This window comes from Perna viridis, chromosome 1 (genome assembly GCF_037379345.1).
Source record: "Perna viridis isolate PV_CMFRI_1.1 ecotype Kerala chromosome 1, ASM3737934v1, whole genome shotgun sequence".
Taxonomy (NCBI): Eukaryota; Metazoa; Mollusca; class Bivalvia; order Mytilida; family Mytilidae; genus Perna; species Perna viridis.
The window spans coordinates 20742800-20770134 of NC_142445.1; the positions used below are offsets into that span (position 1 = coordinate 20742800).

Consider the following 27335-nt stretch of genomic DNA (forward strand, 5'->3'; position numbering starts at 1 on the left):
ACATTCATTGTATAGTACATTGTGTTTACATAAATCTTTTTAAGTGTGTTATATTTATCCCGTCATGGGATTTTAATCTTCCTGTGTACTTAACTGGACAATGATGTAGCATGTCAATATAACTCCTTTCACATGACTTTCCTTTATATAAAATTTGATAACAAACACAAAGCATATGTATAGTTACGTACATGGCTGATCCAAAAATTCCAAAGAGGAGACCCACTGCACTTTGAATAGCCCAGGAGCGGTTACTAGTGTGTGAATTCCTTGTAATCAGCCGATCTTTTTGAACGAAAGGGTGCCCTTGGTCCCTTCCCCTTAGTTTTATACAGAAAACACAAGATTAAGTTGAATTAAGTCAGAAGGATGCATAGGAAAATATTATCACATTGTAAAAAACCGTAAACCACAAGATCAGTTTAATGTTCATTCGACTGAAACAATAACATGCAACGGAGAAAAAAATATAGCAGTTGGTTTCAACAAGGGTCATGTTGTTAATGGCTCGAGGTGACTTTGCAACTATACTATGACCCGTGACAGGCGCGTAGCTAGGCGGAAGCTCGGAAGTAAGAGCTTCCACATAGTTTTGTCAAATATCAGATATAATTACGATGTAAATATGTTTGCCTCTGAAACCCTTTAAACTTGGTTACAAAATTTAAATTTTTGCCTGTCAATCATAAATGTCGTCCGCGTTTGATGAAGACATCAAAGAACTATAAAATCCATACAGTATAAATCGATTCCGATGGCTCGCAATGTGCAATTTCTTCTCACTTTAGTCTTGATTCATCGATTTGAACAGTTTTATATTAATTTAATTCGATTTACACGGTAAGTTGATAATGCAACGAAATACTAGTATTGACAGTTAAGAAATGATCTAAATCCATTTATGCTTCCAAAGCCGGTGAACCTATTGACACTTCAAGTGCCGATAAAGACATTTCAACTCCTCAGTATGGTCACATCTGCAATTGAGCTGCTCAACTTCAGAGTAGAAGACGACGCTGACCTGGATCAGACTCATATTGAACTGTATTTCATTTCGATGTTTCTGTCACAAGTATACTAGAGTCAATTTTCTAGCTCTCTTCTTACATTATTAAATATAATGATCCAGTTTTTCTAGGGTTAAATTTTAGGAAAACGAGAAACTCTCGTACGTTTGAGATTGAGAAACCTTAGTCACACGAGTACTATGTAGAAAATGTTCTTAAACCCATGTAGATACAATTAACGCTTATCCGAAATAAGAAATCTTGTCACTGTGCATGTCAATTTTGCATTCTTTTTTATAATATGTTTTATGATCATGAGGTAATGATAATTATTTTGGTGAATCAGTGTATGTTATTTTCCTCGTGTCCATTATTATTCATTTAGCGTATACTAGTATACCACAAAAAGGTGTAAATACTGGTAAGTTTTGGACACAAGATTTTATATCTCCAATTAACGAAAACTCCAGAGCTTCTAAGGAGTTCTGGCCCTGCACCCTCCCCCAAACTAGGATTTTGTCCTGCATCTACGGTGGGGGGAGGGGCTGAGCGACCCCCGGATCCCTTGCCGTGATGAGCTTCCAAATGCATCAATCCTTGGCTACGCCCATGCCGTGACTGTCTTCCTGCTTTTCTGCCATTCCATCATTCTGTGAGAAACACTATTTCTTCATTTGTTTTATTCGTTTTGTATTTTGTATGTGAGTGTATACAGAATATTGACAAGTTTAATTGTTCAATTTAATCATTTGCTGAAGGTTACAGGCTACCAATTGCATCATCAATATGGAACGTACGGGAAAAAAGTCCTACCAAAGGTACCAAGTAGTCCCTTTTACACGCCATTATAAAAAGGTAGACACTATTTTTTTTAATTAATGAACTTTTTTCAAAAGGGTGATTTTATTCTGATAATTTTATAACCAAAGTAGGTTGCCTCAGACTTAAATAAACTAAATTGATGAAACTATAAATACTATTAGTGTAAAGATTGACTAAATAAAGTTTTTAGGATTCCCCAGGCTATTTTTAGGGTAAATGAGTTCCGAGTGTCAGTGCTTCACTGTAAGGTGGTAAACCCCTTGCGAAATTTCGAGGGACATAGCAGTACATGTGTGTGTTTCAGGTGATATATGGTTTTGGTTAGGTTAAACTAAAGGTAAACTACTGAGGCTCCCTGAAAATGAGCAAATTAACATAGAGAGTAATGGGAATCTGAATTAGAATTTGTGGTTTGTAACCTGAAGCATTACGGAACTTTTAAAAAGTTTTCAAAGGGTGTCATCCCTAGGCTTGGGAACTTTTTTCACAAGTAAGTATTGAGTTGTATTGGGGATTAGAGTTTTACATAATTTTCTGCAACTTTTGTGTTTTTTGACTTACAATTAGAGGTCTTTTAATTATAATAATTCATCAAAACATATATGAATGGCATCTCTGCAACATCAGAACTTTATTTTGTACATTCTGTAAGTGCGTGTACCTTGTTGTAAGCAAAGCGTATTTAGGTTCTGTACAAAACTATAGTTTGTGGTCTTGATTATATTAATTATAAGCAATGAATGCAGTCAAGTTTGATATGCACAAATATATGCACCATTCCTACTTTCATAATCAAATATTTATACAATAACTCCATCTTTACAACAGCAATTTTATTTACTAATAAAAATGTAATAATGTAATATGTACATGTATTAATGGTAACAACAAATAAAATATTTACAATATATTGCATATCAGAGTTTAAGGTAGGATGTATGGTAGATCTGCTGGTGGGATCAAAACAGAGTCTATGACATGGACAACACCATTGGATGCAGATATGTCGGCCATCTCCACAGTAGCAGAATTTACCATTACTTTCCCTAAAATTTTAAGAATATTATTTGTTATTATTTTTTCATATATTGTACAAGTCATTTAGGTACATGTAGTAAGGCCTCGAAAAAGTACAAATATTTGTAGAAATATGTGTGTTCCAGTATTGGTTATTTTGAATGAACAAGATTGGTATCAATCTAACTAATGTCTTTCTGATAAAAAATACCGATCGTTTTTTTTACACGAAACGAAAATATGACTAGATATTAATATGGTATCACCAATATTTTTATTTCAAACTACCATTATTGTTTTAAATAAGAGCATCAATTATATATAATGTTTTTCTCAATTATTAAATTAAGCATCAAATATCTATTATATTTCTTTCTCACCTCCATTAATGGTGACAGTCACTGGTTTACCCTCTACAGTGTTGACTGACAATCCATTGCTCAGACCAGCACTGTAATCTGTTCCGGAAAGCACATGGTAAGTGAGAACATTAGCCAAAGCAGTCTTGTTTTTCAAAAGGTTGTCCAATGTTCCTGGTGGAAGTTTTTGGAAGGCAGCATCGGTTGGAGCAAAGACGGTGAAGGGACCAGGACCTACAGAAGCAATTGTTATCTCAGTAATACGGACTTAAAATAAAAACACATTACAGGACAAGCCAACAACAATTCTGTTTTACCTCAAACTATAGCATCACATGCGGAGATAGCCGTTTTAATAATATTATGAAGAACTTGTATACATCTTGAAATATTAAGTACTTCTCCGTCTAAGAATCAGGCAATATGTGTATAAGGTGTGGCATATGAAAAAATAATACACAGAGATTTTATTGCATTATCCAAGTATTTATACCTCATAATCTCAAGGAATAACTGTCAAAGTGCTTGTAAAGTATGCCTTTTTAAGATATTGATAGGTCAAATTTAGTAGAAATGCACCATGGAAAAATGGCGGGAAAGTTTTCCCGAACTTTTTCCTAATATAAGCCTTCAAAAAATAGCTAAGACACCAATGCTTCGAGATAGATTTAAATAGCTAGTTATTTTCTAGATGTATTTGAATATGTTTGAGGATAAAAAGACCAAATTGAGAAAAATGATGTGCCACGTGTTGCCTGATTCTTACACAGAATGGTACTTACAAGGAAAAAAAAATAATGAGTTTTTGAAGCGACTGAAAATTCATAGAATATTGAATAAGAAAACTTGATTAGCCTTGTAAGACGTATCGTACCTGACAATGTGCCAACGAGGCCAGCAGCTTTGACAGCAGTGAGGAGTGTCTTCAACATTGGGTCTTTGGCTACTAAACCTGTGATAGGCTCAATTGGCAGTGGGAACATAACCCTGTCTATGACATGTATCACTCCATTGGTTGCGTTCTGGTCAGCTAAAACTACTTTACTTCCAGTTGCAGTTATTACCTATTCAATAAAGAAACCATTTTACTTAATACAGATGTACATTTTTGCTTTGTTCAACTAAATTTCTTCACCTCTCTCGGGTATTTATGAGTTACGACCGTAACGGTGGTCCGGCGGTAGCATTGATACAAATAATTGTTGCTAGTCTACTTTATTGTATTTACATGTAATAATCACATTATATATTTTGTTTAAACATGCACTTGTGTATGATATTGTTGATGTTAATGTCATAAAATTATAATTGTTTGTAAATGTTCATGCCCTTGAAGGTCCTTAATTGGAAGATAAAAAAAATCTTTGACTTCTTTTTCATCTTCTTCTTCAGCTACCCGCTTGACTTTCGCGTGGCATGTTTAGAAAACACATCACATTTTAAAAGTAAAAAGCATGCATCTCAAAGCAAAACCAATATTACAGATGCATGATAAAAACCATCTAGAATAGAGAATAAGCGCCTAAACTTACCTTGCCACCGTTATAAATGTTGATTCTGATTTTGGCCATTGGGAATAGGGATGGTGCGACCAATTCATTGGACAGTTGGGATGAGTAGACATTGCCGCTGACAACGTGGAACTTCAGAACATCAGCAAGTAGTTTTTTATTTGCCATCAGGGCTTTAACGATGTTTGGTGGTAATTTGCTGAATGCCTCATCCGTTGGACCGAAAACCGTAAATGGTCCTATGAAGGTCAAAAATAACATCTTGTACTGGTATTTAGTGTTACTAATATGAATGTATTAGTTTTGATGGTATTTCATCTTACTGTTAAATAAGGCATTCTTTGATATAAGAACCGGGGAAGAACACAATCTTTTCAAAATATCAAAAGAATTCAGCCCGGGCGTAACCCTTTTCTGTGTGGCTCTCTTTCTTAAATGTTTCCTTAATGGGAATTCTTTTAAAGGTCATGTAAGGTATGAAGTATACTGCATATGAAAAAATACGATTGCTGAATTACAAAAAAAATATCCTACCTCCATTTGCAAGAGTATCTGCAAGTCCTGCTTCAGTTACAAACTGAACCAGTGTCTTTGCACCAAGCTTTTCTGCTAGCTTCACAAGATTGTCATTCTGGCCAAAAGCAGGCACAACAAGACAGCAGGCAAATACCGCTAAACAAATAAGTTTCATTTCGTTTTGTGGTGTCTTTCCTCGTCTTGCAGGATCTTTGGTCAGTCCAATACATGATTGGGTGTTCTTTTATAGTCTTTGGTCACGATACTATGACACGAGACTTTGAAAACAAATATAAGTCTTCTGTATGGACAGGTGCCGGTCTCTTGTTCGATAAAGTCCGGTTACACAATCGACACAAGGACAAATGCCACGGTTGTTATGTGAAGATTGTTTTGAATTTCCCCAATTCTGAGATAAAGTTATAAGTAGGTCAATGGTGTGGTCAGTTGGACTTTCTAGGGCCTTCATTACTCAATTTCTTACATTTTGCTGATGTAAACAAAATTTTACCGACTGATAACATTTGTGCATTTCTTGAACCAATATTAAAGAAATATTCCACACTAAGACAACTACACATAAAATTACTTTTAGTATCAGGATTTCAGTTTTTTTTTTAGCTTGACTAATGTTGAACACTTAGAACAGCATGTTTTCAACCCTGAGATGTATTTTTAAATAGATTTATTTATAGTTGGGAAAGTTAAACAATTATAACACAACTATCATGAAATAAAAATTAATTTCCATTCAGCTAGGTGAGTTTATAGAGAAACGAGGTAAATATTAGAGAGAGATTTTGTCTTCGAAAATCACAAAAAAAGAAAATGAAAAAAAAAAAAAAACAAGCATGACGATACCATTAATTATTCTTCAACGCAGGCCAAGCATTGACTCACACTTATACTTGAACAGTAAACTCTTGTTGGCCCCAGGATTTATTTATTGTTTATCTATTATTTGTTTTATGAATTATTATCTAAAAAGGTGTTTTTTTGTTTATATTGTTTGTTTTGTTCATTGTTGATGTTGTTATATATTTTTGTTTCTTGGTGTTTTTCATTTAAAATTTTCTCATGTGCTCTAAAATATTTTCGCTTTGCATGGTAAGAATTACTTGCATGTGTACTAGTCTTGTATGTACATACAGACGTAAGATTTCAAACGGTATATTCCAGCCGACTCCAGGAGCTGCTAAAATAACCCATAAAAATCATATCTATTTCTAGCATTGTCGGTCAGATGAACTTACATGTACTATGTTACAGTACATTACACAATAGACCAGTGATAATGTCACACGAGTTCTGTGTATATCAATTTTATAAGATGTAGTAACAGTGTCTTATATCATTTTGTTTGTCTTTGTACTTGGTCTAACATTCAGTACAATTAGGTACATGTATATGTACGAGTCAATAGGGGTGATACTCGTGTCATGACATGGTGAGAGCAGATCTTACTTAGTAGAACGGTACTGTTTTTCGATAGGCGACTTAAATAATGAGAAATAGTACCGTTCTACCTTCTAAAGTAGCTTAACTTACTCGGCCCGTTTATAAAAATTACAGTACATGCATATTTGTGACCATAATTACAAAATTGCATGTAATTTTTAAGCTACCTGTTGCGGTGCCTTCTTTATGAACACCTTCTTGATTTCAATAAATAATTTTATAACTGAGTAATCGTTCAATTTATTGATATAAATAATTAATTATTTACATGTTGATAATATTTATTAAAATGTTGATAATTCATTTATTGTTATCAATATTTATATTTTAACTATGGTAAGCCATTGTGGAATTTATTCCATATTTATTGATATCAATAAGTTAAACAATGATATCAGTATTTAATTATTTATATCAGTAAATCGTCATTATTGATATCAATTAATATGACATATTTTTTATTCATTCCATATTTATTGATATCAATGAATGAATTATTGATATTAGGAATAAATTACTAATATCAATAAATATGACACATAGGCCGGCATACTTTTATAATAGTATGGATCTAGCCCCTTCAACGGGTCCGGATGTCAAAAGAATTGGCCCGTAGCAGCAATAAGTTTGTTGTAAAAGGCGACTAAATAGTGCTCAGAACCCTGCCCGGGGGGGGGGCGGAGGTGGTGAGGCTATGGCGTTCTGCAAGAGTAAGTGGGTTGTGTGCCCCAGGTGGTAGAATGACAGGCCCTTTGGACCAGGATATTTTTTCAATCACAAAAAATATCAAATCATTTTGTTTCGATTTTTTAGTTATTATGCGTGTTCTCAGACATGTCCGCTTGCTATTTAATATTGTTTATACTATGCCCGGTGTTTCGTCTTTTTTTAATTAAAAAAAATCCTGGTCCCAAGGGACGGATGGGGTACCCCTGGCATGTTACGTGCTGGGGTCGTCAGGCCATGATACGGAAAACTTGACCGCAAACCATGTTGGGAAAATATGCCACGTTCCTCGCACGTTAAAGAACCCTTCTGTGGTATTCTCTTAGAGTAGGAACCATTGGGCTACGCCACCTAATACCTTTTGGGATTCGGCACTGGAGATATTTTTGTTTTGACCGGTCAAAACAAAAAATATCTCTAGTGTCGAATCCCAAAAGGGATGAGACCCTACCCACCTCTCCCAATTTCCAGTTGCAATCAAAATTTGTCGACCCCATTATCCTTGTGTTCCGTCCCATGTTTTCATTTCATGTTCATTTTATCCCACATTTTATGTTCTTCGCCTGAACATAGCTGAAATATTGCTGCTCGGGCGTTAAACCCCAACAATCAATCAATCAATCAATGGTGAAAAAAAATATATAGAAGCTTGGTATAAAATATTAAAACAAATCAAACATAGTTCCTTCCTTTGATATGGTAAACACTGGATAACTTACGACGTTTGTGATATATGTTTTTTTTTGTTTTTTGTTTTTTGTTTTTGTTTTGTTTTGTTTTGCTTCGTTAAGTTCTGTTTTGTATTTGTTTGTTTGTTTTGTTTTTGCTTTTTGTTATTTTGTTTTTTATTATTATTATTTTTTTTTGTTTGTTTGTTCGGTATATATTTTTTAGGGGCGGTCATTATTGCATATATTCCGGAAATTTATCCGATCCGTTGTCGATTTGTTTTGGAAGTAACTGGTTTACGGTAAAATAAATATCTATTTTGACTTACTAATCTCTTATGATTCCAGTAGAAAACAAATATGGAAAAATCGTAAAACAAAAATGGGAAGGATTTGTTTCCACCATCTGAGTTAGCTGCATTCTGAATATACTGAATAGGTAAAAGGATTCAGTTATTGTTCTCGAAAACGATGATGGTTTGCCTTAAATGGGATGGAAAATTACTGTCATGTTGCAGTAGATGCATTTGTGAAATTTTTATGTGTGTCACTGTCAGTCATAAATGATCCATTACATTTTCCCTTTGGTGTTTAAATGTAATTTGGAGCAAAGTATTAAAATTGGGATACTATAAGTTATAAGCTCCCGGTTATTTAGACCGTCAGTAAATTCTGTTGGAAGGTGAGGGCACTGAGACCATACACTAATCCCATTTGGGATTCAGTGTCCGGAGCTATTTTCTGATACATGTATGTGCCCACCGAATCCCACATACATTTTTTGTATTTGTCAAAAGGTGATGATGAATTTGATGCAGAGCATGGAGTAAGTTTCCTTTTAAATAAAAATGGATTTCATGTCATTTACCGTTTTTGCAATATTTTTGGGGGGATAATTTCATCTATATGATAATGAAATACATAAAAAAGGTGCTTTTCTATACATTTATAGTGAGCATTGCTGGCTTACAAATCATTTGTTACATTTGTACATGTACATGTATATTGTTAACCCATGCCCATGGTAACATTGATCAATCGTCCCTTTAAAACATATCTGCAAGAGAAAGATTTGATCTGCATATTGCTGTTAGGTTTTCAGTAGCAGTCTTTAAAAAAAGAGGTGATTACTCCATGTCAAATACATGTACAAACAGAATTCACTTTTATTTCTTATTCTAATACAGTTTTTGATCACAGTCTTAGTTGTCATTCAGTTGTTGAATTTTATATGAAAAGAATTGACACTTGATTTGCTTTGATTTGGCCGATTTAAGTGGAAGATGAATGTATAGTTTTTCAGTTCTGAATACAGAAAGGGCAACCATTACATTTTTTTTTTTTAAAAGTAGACCATAAAATCATGGTTTGTTATGTGTTTTTTTTACACCATGAATCACCTCTTCCCATATATTTTGTACATATAGGCAGTGTCTGAATTTTATATGGACTGATACTTTAATATACATGTACATAGAAAGTCAGTTAAATGCTAGTAGTCCTTAGTGTGTAATTTATGTTCAGTTTCTTTGTCTGCATTGTAACAAGGGACTCAGACCTTTTTTAACTTAGTTTTACCGCTATAACCTTGGTTCCCTTGATTGCTTTTTTAAGTACATGTATGTTTAATTGTGTTACATTTTTCCACAAGTGGCCAGATATTGAAGAGGGATTGTTGTGATCACACAAGTGCATGTACTTTAACCCAGCCGCAATTTTGCGCCTGTTCAAAATCAGTAATTTCTGTCCTCTGTACAACATGTACATGTATGTCTTGTTTCGTTTTCACTTTTATTTTATTTTTATGTTACTTGAGTATATGGGACAATTACAATGTATTTCCCTGTACCTGTGTATAATAGTGTATTTGGGCCAGTTGCAGCCTGCTCTGTGATACACTTCTTGAAACGTTCGGGTTTCCTGCATACAGGATACATAAATGCATGCTAAACACTCACCAAATGCATGAATATTGAACACTTGTATCGTGCATTTAAATGAACACTCCCGTTGTGTGTTTAAACAATATAAATGAAAACATCCAGGGTGCAGATCAACACGATAAACTAATGCTCTTACCATGCATTTAAACACACGATAAACAAACAATGGAATTTAATAAAATTAACAAAGGTAATGTAGAAAAAAAAATGTTAAGAACAATGTAGAATAAATTAAAATACAAAAAATAATACAGCAAATATAAAATATAAAAATAAATACAGGATATAAATAGAAAATGTATAACAGTTGAATAAAGGAAATATTGAATGTACAAGAATGAATGTACGCTTCTTTCTCACATTTACACTAATGCTCTCATTGTGTGCTTAAACAAATGCTCCTAGTGTGATTGCTTGTTTAAACGAATGCCAAACAATGTGTAAACTTACATGTAGATAAACAATGCACAAATGCTAAAATGGGAAACGTGAACATTTCTAGGTTGTATGAGGATTTCCTCGTCATTCATTGAAGACCAATGGGTGGCCTTGAGCTGACATTTTCATCTTGATGGAGTTGTTGTCTCTTTGACATCTATTTCTTACCTATTCTCATAATATGTACAAGTTTGTATAAGAAGTTAGGAGAAGTTAATCAAAATTTCTTCATTTTTAATAGGTCCACAGAATGCTTAGGCTCTTCTTTACCAGTGCAGTGTTTTGGTCTGTTCTTGGTACATGTATAGTGGAAGGACAAAAATCAGAATGCCTTATTCAACTCCATGACAGCTCTTTGGTGTATGGCAGAGCAGGCCATAAGATGTTGTGTTACCTTGAGAGTATAGACAGTAGCAAGTATGTTGTTGTGTTGGTAAGTTACTCTTGAAAATGAGGCCAAAATTTTTAAAAAGTTATGTTTTTCCTATTACCTTACAGAGATCTCCTTAGATCCATATAGCATCTGATCACATTGCCCTGATGCAATATTTTTTACTGGGATGCTATCAGAAAAGAACTTCCCATTGGGTCCAATACAAATGTGATGCAATATTGACATTTGAGGGTTACCTGGATGCTGTAAATCATATGGAGAACACTGCCCTACCTTTTTTCAGCTACACTTATATAGTGTACCCTGAATATTTTTGGTATTACAATGTATTTCAATAAGCACTGTTAAAGTCAGTAGTTTCCCCATTAGTCTCAATATAATGAAAAATAGTAATATAAAAAAAATCATTATACAGTTTACCTTCGTTTTCTGAACCTCCCTTTTATACAGATAAATACATGTAGGAAACTTGCATATCATCGTATTTATTCTAATACAATAACTTACACATTTCATTGACGAAATATCCATAGATATTGGTTCAGTATAATTGTGTATTATATAAGTACAAAAATATATATGTACATGTACATGTAGAACCATACATTTTGCACAGGTGCTGCTTAGTTTCTAAGTTATTCAAATTTAGTTTATTTGTCATTAGTTGAACTGTAGTTGAAAATGTCTCACTTTCCTGTCACACAGTTGTAGAGCTATTTTTTCAAAAGTTGCTATCAATATTTTAATGTGCTTTATGTTGCACCAACATAAGTGTATGCATGTACATGTAAATGTGTTTAGCGTTTCTACAGTTCTGTTCAGTAATTCAAGATTATCCATTTTTAATACCATTCTTCATTTTTATCCCCAAACAATACACAGGCACAAACCATTTGATTTCTCTAGAGGTGGAGGTTTTCTTGCACCAAAAATAATTTGGGCAGCATCTGGAGAGAAAATGAAATCTGGGCCACATTTTGCCTATTGGGAAATAATGAATTTTCCAAATACAATACATCCAGAGAGTATAGATTCTCAAACTCCAATTTTGGTGTCACTTTTCGGAGTGACTCCAGCAAATTCCCAAAAATGCCATTAAAATCCTTGAGTGATCTTGGTGTACTTCCTCCAAAAGGCAATAAAATACTCCAAGCTGGGAGTTTTTATTGCCCTGATTATCAGTTGCAGTACCACCTACACCCCGTCTTACCTGTGAGGTGAACATGATTACAATACACAAGGTAATAAAATACTTGGAGTGGCTCTGAAATACTTCCAAAAAGACAATAAAATACTCCAAGATGAGAGAAATCACTTGGAGGATTTTAGAAGTGGACTCTGTAAAACTCAGTGATCCACTGGACACCGAAATAAAAGTAAGAGAATCCTCCCTCTCTGGGTGTACTGTACTTTGTTTTGTATAATAAAGAAGGAAGAAATCGCTCCCATGAATAAGGCCAAAATAAATTTCTCAATCACATGAAAATCCCACACTCCTTTCAAGGATATCAAAATGTCTGTGCCTTATGCATGTAAGTGGCATGTTTGTATAAGTTTGCTTAATCTTCTGAGAATTTAAAAATAAGCTGGTTATTTTAAGTCAATGTGTAAATAGTTGTTACCTCCCTTTGTTTACTTATTGTACATGTCGGATCTAACATGCATGTACATTGTACATGATATATTTACATAGTAGACAACTGGCATTGTGTCAATTATTCACTTGTCTCCAAAATCATCTGGCAAAAAAAATATTACAAACACATATTGTATATATACAATGTACACTTATACATGTACAGATTACAAAATTTCATTACAAAATGTACTATTGATAATTCATCTACAATTTTCTATAAAAAAAAAAAACCAATGCACCTGTGCTGGTACCTAATTTTTGGAAGATCTTTTTTCAGAGGGACGGTGGAAAGGACTGGCTGCTTTATGATCCAGACAAGCAGATGATTACTGTTACTCCAGAGAAAAACAATATTGGTCTGTCCAATATATCTATCAGTGTAGAGCCAAATTATTGTAGTGATGTTATGACCAAGTCATGGGAAGTAACCGTGATTTTCATTATTGAACTACCTTCGCTGTTATTGTCAAGTGCCACAGGTAAAAGGATCTGTCAACTGCTATAATACATCTTATATTGTAGAATTGATAAAACATTGTAATATTTTGAATTGGGCATTATGCTAGGAAAATTTTTTTTTTTTTATAAATCCATCAAAGGAATTAACATTTTACTATTGAATTGCTTGGTTTAGTTCAGTTGCATCAGCATGTAGGAACTGCATGGTCATGTGTTAGTATTTGTTGATAAAAGTTGAGATCCATGTACATTTTCGTTTGAAATCGGCTCCAGACTTAACTTTACTTTAAGAACTAAAGTTAAATACCTGAAGCACAACTGTATCTCATTAGTTGTTTATAATGTGCAGAATTTGGATGGTATCACTGATCAAAATTACAGATTTTATTAAAGTTGTTGGGTAAAATAAACCCTAAAATGACATACCTTGGCTTTTCATCTGTGTTATGTTTTTTGTGTTTTTTACTGGTATATTGAAATTTCTTCATGGATCTTTTTTTTAAATTTTTTAACTGAGTTATGTAATATACATGTAACCAACTCTGCAACAGTTAAGGATTCATGAATTGACAAGTGTTTTATGAACAAGAGTAAAATGTCTCAAAGTTGGTTATGCAAGCTTAACTTGGTCAAAATTAAAAACAATATGTATAATTTAGTTTCTGATACAAAGATTCCAGTCCAAATTAATATTTGACCCTTTATTGAACATTAGTCAGTTTGAGATCCTTTGAACGGCAGACTATGGACAAACCAACATTAATGATGTCACAGTTCCAAAGTACAGATGCAGCAATTAACTGATAATAAGAAATCCCTTAGCTTCCTATTTCATTGGCTTATACTATATATATTTTCTATATTGAGAATTCAGATAGTACATGATATAAAAAAAGACTGAAGAAGAAACTGTTTCCGTTAATAAATTCATGACTTCAGTTAGTCTTTAGATTACTAGTTTGCAAAAAAAACTACATGGTTATACAAGTATTGTAAAACCATCTTCACTAGCCAAGAGTTACAGCCCTGTCACCCTGTATGCTACTTGCATAGTTCAATTGTGTAATGTTATGTGTTTTATCTTTATTTATTTTCTGTTTGTGTTTTTGTTTTACATTTTAATTTGTTTTTATTTTATTTTGTTTGTTTATGTAGTGCACTTTATACTAAGATATTTACACACTTTAGTTGAAATACTGTGATTTGGATTTATACCAATATTGTCCCATTGTTTCACAAGAATGGCACTTTGAAACAAAAAAGTCACTGTAGAAAATTTATACTAGAATTTACAGGAAAGAGAGGTTATATCTTCATTGGTAAAATTTTGCCTCGGTCAGAATAAATACTAACAAACACGAATGAGCAGATCCAGAGAGTTTGAAAAGGGGGAGGCTCACGCTTTTATTTTCTCATTAAAAAAAATCTTCAAACGAAAAAAGGGATGGTCCAACCCCTGCAGACACTGAGACATGAAGATATATGCAGCACTGATTTTACATAGCATGCCATGTTTTTCAGAGCTTTAGTAATGAACCTTGATGCATCATGAGTTTTCTGATGTAGTGAAATGAGGCATGTGAATTGAATACTAAAATTTCTAAAGTTATTTAAGCAGATACGGTAAGTTCAAATGTTTTTGTCATTGCTTGTATACTACTGTATGAATAAATATATGTAGAGAAGTTTTTTGTCCCCTGCAACAAGGCGATGACCATTAGGCATTTGTCCTTCCATCCATCTGCAAGGTTACATAGGTGTACATTGTAACTTCTCTGAAACCACTTGACAGATTCATTTGATATTTTGTTTTAAAGTGTAGGTATGCATACTACACCACCATTTTGCTTTGATAAAATTTTGTAGGAGTTATGGGGCTTGCACTATACACCTTGTGGAAACAACTCCACGAAAACTACTTTACAAATCTTTTGATATTTATTATGGTGTATGTTATGAAGTGTAGATTTGCATACCACCTGCTATTTTCAATCATGCATGTACTATACTGCCATTTTGATTTGGCAAATTTTATTGGAGTTATGGGACAAAGATGTTGTAGACACAAATCCTCAGAAACTTGTGCTGAAATGTTTAAACCTAAATTGGCCAAAACATAAATAATTTATCAATTTCTTGTAAATTTGAAGATTTTAATTATTTCCTCTGTAACAACAAGTGTCTTGTCTAGCTGTATTTCATTAACTTAATCCGCCATGGCTGGGGACATATGGCTACAAGTAGCTTCATATGTATCTTGTTATAGTACTCATACATGTACATGATATGATGTAACATTTTGTTTATAGTAATACTGTAGTTATAAACGTTTCAATTTTTTCACGGTTGCTAATTTGTTATTTGATCTGTCTGTAATTCCTTCCATTCGTCTGAATTGCTTTGCAATTGTCTCAGCTCCCAATGGATGCATTGATTCCATATTCGATGTGTGGTTATATATAGATGGGGCGTACATTATACACAAATTGGGTGCTGTCCCATATTAGCTTCCTGTACAAGTGGGGGTGTTTATTTGTACCTAGCGCAACAAAGCATGCAACTTCATTTAAATGTAGATGTAGTTTGAGATGTTGTCAGTGTTGGCTTGAAAAAAATTTAAGGTAACCAACTATCTGTAAAATACAACAACAAAAATCAGATATTTATGACAAAGTTATGGACTTTTGCTACAATCTCTAATTTTGCAATTGATTCTTTGAAAAAAAAACAGACTTCTAAGTTGAGTTCTAACATATACGTACTTGTATACTTTAAAGGTTAAATAAAAATTCACTGGTGATATTATTCTTCTGACATTGTGTAGATAAAATACATTATGTAAATTATAAATTTTTCTAGATTACACTTTTCTTTTTCATCCATTCCAGATTCTTGCTTGAGTCCACCAGCTGTTCACAGACCTATTAACCACATACTGACCAAAGTAGGTCGGGTTTTCAAACATAATCTTGACCCTTTGACCTTTGTTGACAAAGAAGAAGGAAAATCTACTGAACTTCAAATCAGTTTGAAACCCTTGTTTACATTTGATTTTTCTGACAGTTTTTGGCTTAAACTGGATGAAACAAGTTTGACATTATATGGACTTCCATTAAAGAAAGACAATGTTTATGTTGTGAGTTTGGTTGCCATGGATTCCTGTCAACAAACTGATGTGGATTCAATCAGGTTAGAGTTATCTGAAAATGTAGAAGAATACAATCATGAATTTATTGTTTATCTAGGGGATTACAGTCCTGCTGGGTTTGATATGTATAGATTTGTAAATGGCCTAAGTCAGTGGCTGGAATTTTCTGAACCAAGTCGAATTTATATTACTAGTGTTAACACAGATAGCTTGACAGTGTCATGGGTTGACACCTCAGTATCTTATGAGCATTGTGAAAGAAATCAGATTTTAGATCTTTACTACCAAATGGCTGATGACAACGGAACTATTTTGGAGTCTTTCAGCTGTTTCTTTTCTCCATTTTTTAATCTTTCTGCAGTTTACATAGATTTTAAAGGCTCGTGTAACATTACAGATATTTTTCTGGTGTCTGATCATGAAAAAGTTACTGAATCTAACACTGATGATATGAATTTGTTGTATATTTTAATTCCTGTTGCAGCACTGACATTCATTATACTGGTCATCATTGTTATAATGCTAGTAAGGAAATGTGTCAAACGGAATAAATATGTGATGAACTCTGAAAAACCTATCTATCTTGCAGACAGGCAACCAGTTATATTCCAAAATGAATATAATGAGGATGAAACTAATCTGAAGCCACAGATACCTGTGGTTATAGACAATTTTGATGATCCTAACACCACCATTGCAAAGACATCTGGTAGAGGTGTAACTAGTCCTCCTTCATATGTCACTCCACCTCAACGTGATCCACCTCAATACAGGCTACCCCCTCCATATACAATACCTTAATTATCTATCCATAAGGGAGCGTCCTTTAAAGTATCATGTTATGAATAAATATTGGCCAGTGTGAATTACTTGTTGACAGCAAATAATATTTTCAGTCATTTTTTAAAACTTTTCAGTCAAATCCCATCAAATACATTGCGACATATGATTATGTTTTTTTCATGTTTTGAAAACGCCTGAAAAACATATTGCAAAATTACAGTGGACAAGGTATTGTTTCAATTATAATCATTAGCACTACATGTATGTGCTAACAGTTTGAGGAGGTAATTCTACATTTATACTTTTATCATTCTGTAAGTGATTTATATAGAATGTTTATCTATAGAGTAGTGAAAAATGTATTATAGAAATATTACATTGATATAGTGTCAAAACAGAGCATGGGAGAACTGTTTTTAATACTACTTATATTTTATGATAGATTTGTGAAATGTAATTTTTATTTATTTATACATAATGTTGTATTTAAATGTAATGTTAAAATTGTTTAGAAATACATTGTGTGTTATTAAAGCCCCTGTATTATAAAAGTTTGGGGCATGTAGGAGTCAATTTGTCAGCCTGTTCTTATATTTACAGAACGTCATCATGTTTTCCCCAAAATGTAATATGGAATTCAATGGAACATTATTTGAAGGTTGGGCATTATACACGAATTTACATGTAGTTGTTTTGAACTTCGATAATTATTGGTAGATGCTTCAAAAGGGAGATAATTCAAGTTAGGATTTCACGTATGCACAACAAGGTGCATCACTCAGTTAAATTTCTAATTTTTTAAGACTTTTACAAGGATAAGGTAACATTTCAGAATTAAGAACACTGGATCTAGATTTTCTTGTATGCACCTATACATCAAATGATAATAACATTTGTTAAGCTGAAAATCTTCAGAACATCTGAGTGCATTGACTAAGTGACGTCCAAAAGTATTTAATCTTGTTAATGATGTACGATAAGTTCGTCTAGTTTATGTGATGGAACTTTGTTACCAGTATGTTTATTTTATTATTATCCTTGGGTTGTTGTCTACCATAGACATTTGGTTTCTGAAGATAATCTGTACCATAAGGTTCGATGAATACCACTGTGGGAAAGTCAAGTTTGTTTTTGGGTAAAGGCTTTTGCTGTTAAGGAATAAGGGGCAATAGATGATGTGGGAAGAAGCTTTTCTGGTTGCCAGTCAATTACATGAGTATAGATGCAAGTGTTGAATTTCCTTGACATTTGTTCAGGGTTGACCTTTGCAGTTGTATCAAGACTGAAGTTTGTGAAGAATTGTTATTTATGCCCAACCCTTATATGCTGATGTAATGTTAATTTACAAGATCTGTTTGTAATTAAAATGTGTTTCTTGTATTTTTTTTATTTTTTTAAGACTCTCTCTTATTTTACTATGTGCATTCAGTGTAGCCACAGTTAAGATTTTCTTCATACAATCTGCCCAATCTGCCTGAAGCTTTACAAAAATATGCAAAATATAAGTCTTATTAAGGTAGTAAATATTAGACAATGTAAAGTCAATGGATCAGTTTCATTACAGTTTACATAAAATAAGTTTATTTTCTAAACTGTAATACCACATTGACATGATGGATCCTTCACTTGCTTTCCGTTTGTTTGGTATCTTTTTTAGCTTTGTTTATCTCATCTATATTGTGGTTATGTACATTATAGGGTGGTATACGTTAGTTTATGAGACAATCTGCAGATCGTTGGGCAATTGCAGTCACACTAGAAAATTCTCTTTCTCCTCGCAAAAAGCTGTGATTGCAATTAGTGAATATTTGTCATTATGGTCAATTTTTTACAGCAATATAATTGGAATGAGACCTATTTCTGTAATTGTTCCATTTAGTCATTGCATGTATGATCTAACAACTCTCCAGTCTACTTTCTGTCTAAATGACCTTTTCAGAATTATCAGGTTTTTGCCTTTGAATGATGCTTTCAAAATCATGAAAGATGAAATATGATTGGCTGATCGGAAAGGTCACCAGAACATAAAGTATAATGGAGTGTTGTAGGAACAATTGGTGGATGTAATTAAACACCCCCAGCAAATGAAGTTCGGGGGGGGGTATATTGGTTTCACTCTATCTGTCTAAATTATATTCTTAGCAGCTTGCAGCATTGTTATGGAATTTTGTTGGATATAATATAATCATATGGAATATACATATTGACAGGGTTTTATGTTTGGACATGATGACTGTTGAACTGAGGCATTTTTCAGCAAAGTTTAGTCTGAGGCATTGTCCACAACTCCCCCTCAACGACTTGCAGAATTATTATGAAACTTTGTGCGTGTTACATGTACATTACCATATTTAGGTGTGCATATCTTCAGGAATTTGTTTGGTCAAAATTTGTAGAAATGATGACCATTTGAACTTGAGTATTTTTCAGATTTGGACTTATCCTTTTTTTTAGCAGAACTTGGTCTGGTGCATTCTTCATATCAAAAACATAGTACTGATTGCTGTGTGGAGTAGGTTGTTTTAGAAATGACAGCAAGCTGTGTTTCAAAAGTGCTTAGTCTATCCACCATAAAGATTATATCCAATATGAATCGTATGTCCACATTGGTCCTCAAATGTATAGGGTTCAACAGGCTGCAGGGGTATTAGTCCCATTAGGGGCAATGTATAGTTTTAATCAGATTGTTTTACAGGGAATGTTTTCATTCTATTTTACTGTTTATTTATTTAAATCATTGTCAATATATCAATTAGGCTAAGTAAGATGTATGCATTCCGTTATGTTACATTCCTTCCGGGTATTTTCATCATTTTTTCCAACCTCCTTTTAGTTTCTCCCGAAAATACACACAATAAACAGACCTAGGATAACTGCTACTGCTATTTTTATGCATAGATCCCTGAAAAAGAAATTGGGTTAAAAATAGTAAAGAAATTAGGCTCTCCTTAGAAAAAAAGAAACAGCTAGGTTTTATATGAATACAAAATGTCGATAATAATTCGACTGAAATCAGTTTATAATTGACAAGCAATTCAATTTACTAACTCAATCCTGTCGCGAAAGTTTGATAAACTATTTTCATATCTCAACATACGGCATGAATTCAAACTGTATAATCATTCGAAATTGCGTCTTTATCATAAAACTATATCAGAGTAAGAAATTAATTGAGATCACTTGTACAAAACATGAGGATCGATTTTCAATATAAACGCATTCATGATAAACATCCAGCCCCATGGTGTATTAAAATATGAACATTTATTCAAAGCATACTAATATTTTATATATTGAAAACAAAACGGATTTTGCACAAGTAACTCATACTAAAGAAATCCTCCCCAGTTCATTATTATAATCAGTACGACATGCATAGTTTGTATATGCCAAAAGGATGTAAAAAGGGAATTTTGTCGAATTAATTATAAAAGGAAAATTCTACAAAAAATATTACAAGCGATAACCTAACCATCGAAATAAATTTACCTGGTTTTAGCCGTCTGTGATATATACTTCCGATGTTGGTTCGAACCTTTCTTTGGACTAGAATAGTAAATAATGACAGCAGTTGGTCACAAAGGGTAATTATAACACAATTACCGAAATTATAAACTCTAGACAAAAGCTAGAAGAAAAGGGCGAAAGGAAAGCCTTATAACAGGTGACAATATCAGGACAAAAACAGGAAAATTGGAAACAGGTGCTGTGGTCCTGACTTGGTACAGGTATTTCTGGTAGTCAAGAAATGATGGATTAATCAGGTTTAGCAGTGTGCTTAACAACTCACTTCCGTTATTATTTTTTCCGACTTGTGTTGTATACAGAAGGCGTGAAGAAATAAATGATTGAAAGTGAATTGAATGATTACCACGGTTGGCATAATGATGAAAGATCAGCTACCAATGTCAGATGAAACAGGAATAGCAAACAGAACACCTTAATCAATGAAGCATCCAGTTCTTTTATAAGAGCTGGGTAAATTAACCTGGGCGCCACCAGATAGGCAGACGCGGAGACCCCAAAATTATGTAAAAGAATTTTATAAGTAGCAGTCTATAAATATCAGACCAGTGAAGATTCATGTATCATGACAAAAAACAACAATATTGACTTTATTTACTTATTTACAGATCACACAGTCATTTTGAGTTTATCATTCGGTTGTTTTATATACGAGTTATATAATTAACCAAAATAAATAGAGTGTACATGAAGTTAGCGTTTATAAGAGTTATCGTACTTGATTTGGTTGATTTTTGTTGGATTGTCTTTTACTTTTAGTATTACACTCATCTGTAGAACGAAAAATGCATAGTTTTGGTTTTATCCATAACTATGAATCAATTTTGGTAGAGTTATATCCACAATTATGATTATTTGTATTTGGTGAGACACATTATCGGTCCAACTGACTACACAATCCTGATCGGAGTTGTAGGGAGTTCATTTATAGATGATAGACAAGAAAATGTACCGGTAATAAAACCACCAACAACGTTTAGACTTAACGTCAGCATTTTTTTATTCCGTATTAATTATTTACATTTGTCGTTTTCATTCAAAATAACTAGCTTTATTTTGTAAGGTGATTGACATGTTGATTCGATTAATGTTAAGTTTAGCGTTCTGATTCCTCTATCAATGGCGATCGGAATGTTCACTTATCCTTAGTATCATCAAATATTTGAAATCATATACATTTTCATAACTTATTAAGTGAAAAGAAATGTTTTTAAAAAAACTATCTTTGAAGTTTATAACCTTTATATTAAGGCATCTTATCTTACCTCTGCAGTCTCTTGCGGAGCTCGTACAATGGTCTTCTTGTCAGTAAAGCACGACCACGTCTGTAAAGAACGAATTATTGGGTAGAGCTACATTCATTAGTTCCTGTTTCGTTCTGCCGATTGTTTGATTATAAATTTATGTCGTGATAGTTTCGTTTTTAAAAAAGCATTTATTGTTGTAGATGTCTCATTATTTCTTCTTGGCTTTAAAGAGAAATTTAACTATTTTAATGCTGGCATTTTTGTTATTTTTTCCTATATTTTTGTTTAATCTGCATCCGTTCAAAATTTTCAGTGTTTATATATATATCGATATGCATCTCCCATTTTGGAGAAATTTGACTAATTTACAGTTTAATCACATGAAAAAAACTTAGCAATAAAATACTTCCAGAAGGCAGAAATCACTTGGAGGATTTTAGGAGTTGATTCTGCAAAACTCTGTGATCCACTGGACACCGAAATGAAAGTAAGAGAGTCCTCATCTCTCTGGATGTACTGTATGCATACCCTTTTATTGACAAATTGGATTAATATTTCATACTTATATTACCTGTTAAACTAAGCGTCATATTGCAGCAGTGTATGCCAGTTATATGTTTAGTGTTCAGATATTTACAATGAATGTGCTGATAAATGTATGGCAGTGACGAAGATGCAAACATGTTACCAGTCTTGTTTGTAGTGATAGTGACGCATATGTGCACTGCAAATTGTGGTGCCTTCATTGCTTAAATATTTGGAAGCCATTACATGAACAAAATCAATGTACATGCAATTATTAGAATAAGGTTTCTTCTTCCTTTATTGTGTAATTGTCGGCAACTTACTTATCCTCTGGAAGGGAATATCTATAACTTTCCTCGTCCTCATCGTCTGTGAATTCGCACCTGTTTCTGTAAATCTCAGCGCTGTTATCTTTATTATTCACTTTCTTTGATTTATCTGTTGTGGTTTTTGAATTTCTACCTACTTTCTTCACACTTTCTTTTTGAACTACATCATATCTTTCTTCTTTTAAACACCTGCCAGTTTTCATCGGTTCAACTTTTCTTAACTTTAGTCTTTTGCTCAATGCATTTACTATGACTATGTGTTCATGCAAGTCGGTTTCATAAAGAACTACCTCAGATGTACTACTATAGAACACAAGCACCTTTAGATACAGAGTAGAAGGGTCCAGGTCTAGAGCTAGAGAATAAATCAAAACCTGTATAAGAGCATGGACTAAATAATCTTCCTCATATGTTTCCCGTTTCATTGTAGAATATTTTATATCACAAACGACAAATGGTGACGAACTTACAAACACGTCTGCTTCTAGCTTCTTAGTCAGAAATGGGAAGATGTGGTAATTCTTAATGTGATGCCCAAATGAGTAACGTATTGACTTGCTTTTTCTTCCATAGATTTTTCGCACATTTCGTTGAAATATATCCCATGCTGTCTTGCCGGCATCATTCATGTAATTGCTGTACAATTTCCTTTCCTTTGGTTTGATTTTTGGATAGAGATCCTTAAATTTTAGCCAAGGGTCTTCTTTTTGACATTGATTACTTGCTGCTTTCTGTACGGAGTACTCGAATAAATCGCCATGAATATATTTCTGAATCGGAGACTCACTTACTGGAATCACGTCATTGGAAATTTCGCCTGAAATCGATTTTTTGGTTGTTATTTTGAATCGTTTGTACTTGTCCAAATTTCCATTGTTCTCTTCCTTCAGTTGTTTAATGAACTGATGCACTGAAAGTAAGTCGCTAGTACTGCCCATGGTACTAAGAGTGGTGTAAAAGGTATCCGGAAATAATTGCTTTCGTTATTTCTATGGGCGAGGTCAAATATGAAGCAAACTTTTATTTGGATTAAGTTGTTTACTTTTGTAATAATGTACATATTGTGGAGTACTATAAAGTCAACAAATTTGAAAGGTTTTAGTAAAATCAATAACAATAAACGGATAAGTATCTAAATTTTATACGTATGTGACGTAGACCTGTCCTCTTTTGAGGATATGACGTACCAATCATCTTATCTATGTAGTGGGTAAACAAAAATGACGAATACACATCTGCATTAAAAACAAATCTGATTTTTCTTTTTTGGGAATACGAATCGTGTAGGTTGTCAAACGAAATAGCTTCCTTCAATCAAAATCATTTTTCCAAATAAAAATTATTTCAAGTAATAAGGAATGAGTGAAAAGTAACGAAATGTTTTGTATTCTTCATATAATTAATGCATAACGATAAAGAAATGAATATGAGTAAATGTAACATAAAACTGCTTATAAATCTTGTTCTTTGTGAGAATTAAATCTAGTTATATTTTGGTAATGTTCACTCATGAATCCATCTTTTGAATTAAAATGTACTTGATGATAGACACTAATTCCATGCATCAATCATGGGATCACTATAATCTTTTTTTTCTCAATACGACGATAAGCACAATACAAAACTTTTTTGGTTTTCAGAAAAGTGTATTTGGTTGTTTCATATATCTTTTAATTCCATCAAAATACATGATTTCAACATAGTAGTTTAGTTTTAAAAGTAAAATATGAAGTTGTCTGAGGTTTTGACTAAATTACGTGAAGGATACTTATCTTTATGTAGATACTGACGATTATCATGAATTCTAGAACAGACATTAACGTTGACATTAGAATGTCAAACATTTGTCCATATTTCTTAAATAACATTTGATGAAAACGATTTTTCAAGCAAAAAAAAAAAAAAAAAAAAAAGGAAAGAAAAAGACCCTGAAGTTAACGAAACTAAATAACACTTCCATTATCGAATAAGGACATATCATGCCAATGTTTGACGTCTGTTTAAACTTTTTACCAAAACAAATGTCGACTATTCAATTAAGTTGATTTGTATAATCGGCCAAAAGATATATCATATTGAAACATAGGTGGGAGTGTACAGAAAGAAACATAAGGGGTCTATGATAAAAAATATTTGCAATACAAATTTTAGCTAAGAAAAAAAAACCGGCATTCACAACAGAAACGTGTAGCTATATTGCAATTATCATCTTATCAAGATACGATATACTGAATACAGCTGTGTTGTGTCTCGTGTGCATGTAGATTGCTTCCTCATTTTAGTCATGCCCATAACAATCTTTATTTACTTGGTTTACTTGTGGTTTTCGATATTTTTTTTTATTAATTGAAACATGAGTACCATATAAGTAGCTTTTTACCATTCAAAAAATAATGAATAATGATTTTTTTCTTCCACGAGTTTGTGCTATCTTTTAAGGCAATATGTAATAATCAACTCGTAATTTAATACTTTGCAGTATGCCAATGGTAGATTTAAGCTGCTAAAAACTGCAAGTGTAAAAGTGTGATACTAGTTAAAAATAACAAATTCACCTGACTTGTATATCCTTATTACAATGGTTTTTGTTTGAAAAAGCACAAGAAAGGAAAAATAAAAACAGGATGTTTTTAAAGTATTGTTCAAGTGCTACATGACGTTGGGAAAGGAAAACACGACAGTTTTATAGTTAGCCGATATGTTTCATATCAATAAAAAATCCATCAATTTTTTTATATTTTTTATCATTATTTTACTTTTTCGCAATTACTTAATAAAATGAAGCAGTAATAACAAAATAGCTCATGTATTTTGTGCTCTTTTGGTTACCTTAATTAATCTACTGGTTTTAAAATCAATAAACCAACTACTTACTGCTATTTACATAAGCTTCGATCAGAGCAAGTTTTATCAAAATCCATCAAAGAAATCTTCTTCATAGGCCTTCATTACCAACTACTTACTGACCTCAAGTTTCATCGATTCCATATGAGTATTTTTCATTACAATCCCCCACTGGAAACTAAGTTTATGCAGAAGAAACGTATTCTGGAAGATTGCTCAAGAAGCCAAATTTTGTAGCCTCATCACTCTTCCGGAAAAAGTCAAAAGAAACATATTCTTAAAGGGTAAAAAAGTTAGGAAATAATTGGAAAACACAAGTGTCTAATATTGCATTGCATACTTAAACTGTACGAAGTCATCCTGGTATGAAAAATGTGTTGAGTGTTGAAAGAGTACTATTTATGAAAAAAATAAAGATAATTTTATTAATTTGACTGCATAACGTACATAGTTCAACTACATCAGACTGTCTTTAATATGCAAGTTGATTTTCGTTTAACAAGTATAACTACATTGTTTATTTTCCATTTTTATTAGACATTCATAAAATTCGTTAACTGGTTAAATTTCAGACATTTTATTTTATTTCTGACATTAAAGTTACTTTTAGTATTCTTTTATTATTTTATATAGGACAGAAAACAATTTTTTTTATTCATTTATTTATTGTAATTTTGAATATAACAACATTTATGAATGTATGAGGACCACATGCTACTTGAATTGTAAGAAATCATTTACAATGATGCTTCACTTATACTATACGACAGTTCATGTGTAATTTATCAGCACAAATTTATCTAAAAAAATCAAATTTATACACAGAAAAAGAAAGTGATGCCATTTCAATCAACGTTTTAATGACAATAAAGTTGTAAACATACTTATCACTCTGCAAACTTCCGGTAAATATTTACTAAGGAAATACAACATTTTGACTTTGACAGATATTTACGTTTTTTCTCAAGATGATACAATTAAGTTATTGTTGCTTACTTATATTAGATTTTTGACAGATAATTACAGGTTCATGCTAACATTCTTTTTAAACAAGATTCACACTGTGTTGAAATTGTCCGTGACTCAAAACAGCATATGTATTTTATCATATGTACACGGTACCGAACTTAAAATCTCATAGGTTTTTGATAAGGCAAGCATGATTTATGAATAGTTCAATTGTTTTTATCTCAGAGGCATGCCTTAGGTTGCTGATGCATTGTTAAATAGCTATATCTTTCCATTTGGTCTGATATCAACTTGTCAAGACTGTGACAAAAATGTATTACTCCTAGACATTTGTATTTGAGTTTTGTTTGTAAATGCACGAAAGACTTTAAATCATCAGCTTTTAAAATGAAAATTTCAATTCATTACCAGTCCCAGACAAACCACTAATAGTTGACAATTTCCGTTTTCGACACTTTTAGAAGTATTTTATGCATGTTAAACTTGAAAAACAATTATCAAAAGATACAGTCGCATCACTTACGTGACATTTTCAAATACTTTCGTCAATACTTATGCAATGATGGTGCTTTTGTTATTAGAGTTTAACTAACGAAGACAAAAAATGATCAATTAAAGAAATTTTAACAACTCGCACTATACATACATGCAAAACCAGAGACAGGGATTATATGATGTCCGAGTGGTGTTAATTTCATGTTCAGTTTTTTAAAAAAATAGTTGAGCATGGAAAGCGCAATACTCAGTCAAAAGGATATAGTTATTTGGTATTAGCATTGATTAGCTCTTAGGTTCTTCACCTAGAAACTCGCACACTATATTTAAAAGCAGCTTTTTGGCACAACATGGGTTGTGTATGACTTTTGATGTACCGGAGTTCTCAACCCTGCCCGGGAAGAAGTAATGTTTGTTTTGTGTCTGTTTTTCATGTCTGGTCTATGTCCTTAGAATACATTCTTTTGATTTCCGCTAGAACATTGGTTCCCTTGATTACTCCCATACCTACAC

At 32.8% G+C, this 27335-nt stretch overlaps 3 protein-coding genes across 5 annotated transcripts; 1 reads left to right on the plus strand and 2 right to left on the minus strand.

Moving 5' to 3' along the window:
* Positions 1 to 2647: 2647 nt before the first annotated feature.
* Positions 2648 to 5517, minus strand: LOC148627717 (transforming growth factor-beta-induced protein ig-h3-like). The gene is made up of 5 exons (XM_088564680.1): positions 5251 to 5517; positions 4738 to 4955; positions 4080 to 4269; positions 3227 to 3439; positions 2648 to 2875 (listed from the first exon to the last, which is right to left on the minus strand). Exons 1-5 carry the CDS (start codon positions 5405 to 5407, stop codon positions 2754 to 2756), a joined length of 900 nt encoding a protein of 299 aa, XP_088420806.1. The 5' UTR covers positions 5408 to 5517; the 3' UTR covers positions 2648 to 2753.
* A 2850-nt stretch (positions 5518 to 8367) lies between these two features.
* LOC148627718 (dystroglycan 1-like) lies at positions 8368 to 18268 on the plus strand. The gene is made up of 4 exons (XM_088577332.1): positions 8368 to 8523; positions 10707 to 10898; positions 12776 to 12977; positions 15846 to 18268. Exons 2-4 carry the CDS (start codon positions 10716 to 10718, stop codon positions 16904 to 16906), a joined length of 1446 nt encoding a protein of 481 aa, XP_088433458.1. The 5' UTR covers positions 8368 to 8523; positions 10707 to 10715; the 3' UTR covers positions 16907 to 18268.
* Positions 18269 to 19267: 999 nt separating this feature from the next.
* LOC148627719 (uncharacterized) lies at positions 19268 to 24019 on the minus strand. Of its 3 annotated transcripts, none has more exons than XM_088577374.1 (4): positions 22509 to 24007; positions 21679 to 21738; positions 20378 to 20434; positions 19268 to 19790 (listed from the first exon to the last, which is right to left on the minus strand). In XM_088577374.1, exons 1-4 carry the CDS (start codon positions 23450 to 23452, stop codon positions 19718 to 19720), a joined length of 1134 nt encoding a protein of 377 aa, XP_088433500.1. In that variant the 5' UTR covers positions 23453 to 24007; the 3' UTR covers positions 19268 to 19717. The 3 variants fall into 3 exon arrangements, 1 of the variants encoding a protein (XP_088433500.1); XR_015921375.1 differs by having other exon boundaries at positions 19763 to 19790; positions 21679 to 22189; positions 22509 to 24019; XR_015921376.1 differs by lacking the exon at positions 19268 to 19790 and having other exon boundaries at positions 20377 to 20434; positions 22232 to 24016.
* Positions 24020 to 27335: the final 3316 nt, after the last annotated feature.

Excerpts from the sequence above, each read along its gene's own strand:
- LOC148627717 (XM_088564680.1), bottom strand. The coding sequence starts at position 5,407 with ATGAAACTTATTTGTTTAGCGGTATTTGCCTGCTGTCTTGTTGTGCCT. Across the intron at positions 4,956-5,250 it reads AGATACTCTTGCAAATGGAG|GACCATTTACGGTTTTCGGT; the intron begins GTAGGATATTTT and ends TGACCTTCATAG. Across the intron at positions 4,270-4,737 it reads ACATTTATAACGGTGGCAAG|GTAATAACTGCAACTGGAAG; the intron begins GTAAGTTTAGGC and ends TTTATTGAATAG.
- LOC148627718 (XM_088577332.1), top strand. The coding sequence starts at position 10,716 with ATGCTTAGGCTCTTCTTTACCAGTGCAGTGTTTTGGTCTGTTCTTGGT. Across the intron at positions 10,899-12,775 it reads GCAAGTATGTTGTTGTGTTG|AGGGACGGTGGAAAGGACTG; the intron begins GTAAGTTACTCT and ends ATCTTTTTTCAG. Across the intron at positions 12,978-15,845 it reads GTTATTGTCAAGTGCCACAG|ATTCTTGCTTGAGTCCACCA; the intron begins GTAAAAGGATCT and ends CATCCATTCCAG.
- LOC148627719 (XM_088577374.1), bottom strand. The coding sequence starts at position 23,452 with ATGGGCAGTACTAGCGACTTACTTTCAGTGCATCAGTTCATTAAACAA. Across the intron at positions 21,739-22,508 it reads TATTCCCTTCCAGAGGATAA|ACGTGGTCGTGCTTTACTGA; the intron begins GTAAGTTGCCGA and ends CGTTCTTTACAG. Across the intron at positions 20,435-21,678 it reads CTCCGCAAGAGACTGCAGAG|TCCAAAGAAAGGTTCGAACC; the intron begins GTAAGATAAGAT and ends TTACTATTCTAG.